Source organism: Bidens hawaiensis, unplaced genomic scaffold, assembly GCF_021521415.1.
Source record: "Bidens hawaiensis isolate Kalapana, Puna unplaced genomic scaffold, B.hawaiensis_p1.1 tig00046832_1, whole genome shotgun sequence".
NCBI lineage: Eukaryota > Viridiplantae > Streptophyta > Magnoliopsida > Asterales > Asteraceae > Bidens > Bidens hawaiensis.
The window spans coordinates 34,044-37,161 of NW_027506003.1; the positions used below are offsets into that span (position 1 = coordinate 34,044).

Genomic DNA, 3,118 nt, shown 5'->3' on the forward strand with positions numbered 1-3,118 from the left:
AATAATCGCAATTGTTGCTTGATCAATGGGATCCATCACTTCACCATCTTCATCCGCGTCTCCGTCTGAAAAATTTCCCAGACCATCACTTGTATCCGTCACGGTATCCTCTAAACGAACTGAGCCCACTTGTGGCATATATGCGGTATTTTCTTACAAAGCACATATAGATGACCGTAACACTTCTTGTGTCATGGGTTGTTATGACCCCACAACAAATATGTGGAGCCACGAGTCTTTTGTTCCTGGGATACCCGAGAACAGTGTTTTGAAAAACTTCGCAATGGTCTCGATTGGAACATCGATTTATATAGTTGGCGGTAGCGTACACAATGTTGAGGTGCGGTCACAAGTGTTACGTTACAATGTTGTCACCAAAGAATGGGCTGCATGTGCGCCGCTAAGCACACCAAGGCAAAATTTTGCTTGCTCGGTTTGTGACGACAAGATCTATGTGGCGGGTGGCCAGACCACCTTGGATGGTGCTATGGGCGTGTCATCTGCTGAGGTTTATGACGTTGTACTAGACAAGTGGGCGCCTATGCCACATATGAGCACCGTTAGATATAAATGTGTGGGTGTCACTTGGAAAGGAAAATTCCATGTTATTGGAGGTTTTACGGGGAACAAAATGCCCTTTATGGACCGTTGTTCAGCTGAGGTGTATGACGTGACAAACAACAAGTGGTGCCACGTCAGGGGTATGTGGCAACTAGACATACCCCCTAATCAGATTGTCGTAATAAATGACAAACTGATAAGTTCAGGAGACTGCCTTAATGTTTGGAAAGGTGAAATCGAGACATATGATCCTGACCTTAACATATGGTATCCTCTTAGAGGATCTATGAAGAAGAATTTGTTATCATTTTCTTGCACAACGAGCGGGATGAACGAAGGACAGACTTCAGAGCCTCTTGAGAGAATATGCTTAACGATGGCATCTATCGGTAGTTATCTGTATTTCCTGGCCGGTTATAGGACCGCGGCATACCAGTCTTCGTGTTGCACTATGTCATTGGTTCATAGGTTTGATACGTCAGCAATGAGCAACCAATGGGAGACTTTTGAGCCGGTTCAAGTAGAGGGGGAGAGGGAGCTTTGCAGCCATTGCTGTGTCGTTCAACTTCCATAAGAGGGGTACTATTTTAGCTTATGTTCTAATTTATAAAGCATAATATAAAAATAAATGTGATGGAAAAAATGAAAACAAAATTGTCTTAGTATACAATGCAAGCCAAATATGAGAGAGATATATGTGATGTCAACACCTTCTCTCAGTCGTTGAATGTCGTTTTTTATTTTAAATTTGTTAAAGTACCATTAGAATTTTATACAATTTGAATGTGTTAACTTTCTATATGTATTTCACAAGTTTCATATAATAGAAAATAAGTTAATAACTGATTCTTCTATATATATATATATAGATATATTATAATAAGTAAGGTAAAGTCAAAGTTATGTATTTGTTTGATGACAAGTTTGGTTGTTGCAAAGCTTTGTGTCACAAGTTCAAAGCCCGTAACAAGTGTTTTTTTAATGTTTTCTTTTTCATAATGGTTATGAAAGGCCACAAAATCTCATTTCGATTAGGTCTCCACACTAGTTGAGCCGTTCGTGATTTAGACCTCTCAATGGCGTAACATGTGCGTTATATGGAGATGACAAAAAATCTCGGAACTATTTGCAAACATAGTCTTAAATTTCCTTAGAAACCTATTGCAGCGCTGATATTCATTTCTTATTAAAGTTCTCGTACTTCTTGTTCGTATATATCATACTTCTTGAATGTCCTTAACCATATTTCATCATACACATGTACATGTTGTGTGCATTGATCTTTATGTTTTCGCACCATCTAATAGGTACACAACGTTTATAAAATTGTTTTGGATCTTATTATTTTAGCCACTAATATTAGTAATATAAGCATGGGAGGCTCAGAGGGTGTGCGAGCCGCACCATCACCCGGGGCACGAACTTTTTTTTATACATATTACATATATATATATATATATATATATATATATATATATATGTTTTTTGGTGTTTAAATTAATGTTATTTGCAATTGTTTAAAAAATAATTACATGCTCAGAATGGTTTCTGCTTATAATATATCGGTCGATAAAAGTTTTATTCATGTACGCTAGCGAATAAAAATTTTTCGTTAAGGCCTACGGGCTTTTTTATTTTGGCTCGACCGAGGTATTTAAATTCTCGAAAACGACTCTGAATATTAGGCAACACTTGGAGTGTAATACAATTTATTCTGAGAAATATCGGGGAGTTGGAGAAGAAGACCATAAATAATCACTTTACTAAGAATTTTATTTTGTCAAAATATGCTTATAGAAAACACATGTTAAAAAAGTGTTTGCTTCGGGTCTTTACTCACAAATACCTCTTATTTTGGTGAAACATGCAATACATTCAACTATTCAAGCATTGTTGTGCTATTGAATCGTCAAATGAATAAGGTAACAACATATATACCTTTTTAACACACCATTCGGTGAGGATGCTGGCTTTTAACAATATATTCAACGTAATTTTGTTGGTTCCTACTTTTGAAAGGTAGTTAAATTAGATTTGTGATTATAAATAGGACTATCAATTGGATACCTATTAAATACACTATAAGATCTGTTTAGCAAAAAAGTATACTATGCAATTTATACTTTTTAAAAGTAATAAAAGTTAGAAGGCTAGGTTCATCATTTCTTTTTCTTTATACATAAAACATATAAATGTCACGCTTAACCACCAAAGCCAAGTGTTAAATGAGTCGTTTTTATGTTTGATATTTGTATTAATTGTGTCGCCTCTAACATGTTAAACACGATAAGACACGATTTGGCGGCCTTAATTATAACTTTACAACTAATATAGTATATGATGGTAAGCAGACGCATTGTAATACTTAATTGTTATCGGATTAATTGCTCAACATTGTGTCATCGTTATACATTTTTGTTCTCATAATTCCAACAATGTTTTATATAGTATAAATGAAAAATGTAATGTAATGTCTGATAATTCTCATATAACCTAGAACTGAATCGTAATTATGCATTCTTGTTCAAATGTTTACTACTTTTTCATAGTGAACTAT

The 3,118-nt window shown here is 35.2% G+C and overlaps 1 protein-coding gene across 1 annotated transcript; it reads left to right on the forward strand.

Annotated features, from left to right (window-relative positions):
* The first annotated feature begins 220 nt into the window (after positions 1–220).
* LOC143616337 (F-box/kelch-repeat protein At1g16250-like) lies at positions 221–1,135 on the forward strand. Its single transcript, XM_077089198.1, has one exon. The coding sequence runs from the start codon at positions 221–223 to the stop codon at positions 1,133–1,135; it is 915 nt and encodes a 304-aa protein (XP_076945313.1).
* The last annotated feature ends 1,983 nt before the right edge of the window (positions 1,136–3,118 follow it).

Coding starts and splice junctions, on each gene's coding strand:
- LOC143616337 (XM_077089198.1), top strand. CDS start 221: ATGTGGAGCCACGAGTCTTTTGTTCCTGGGATACCCGAGAACAGTGTT.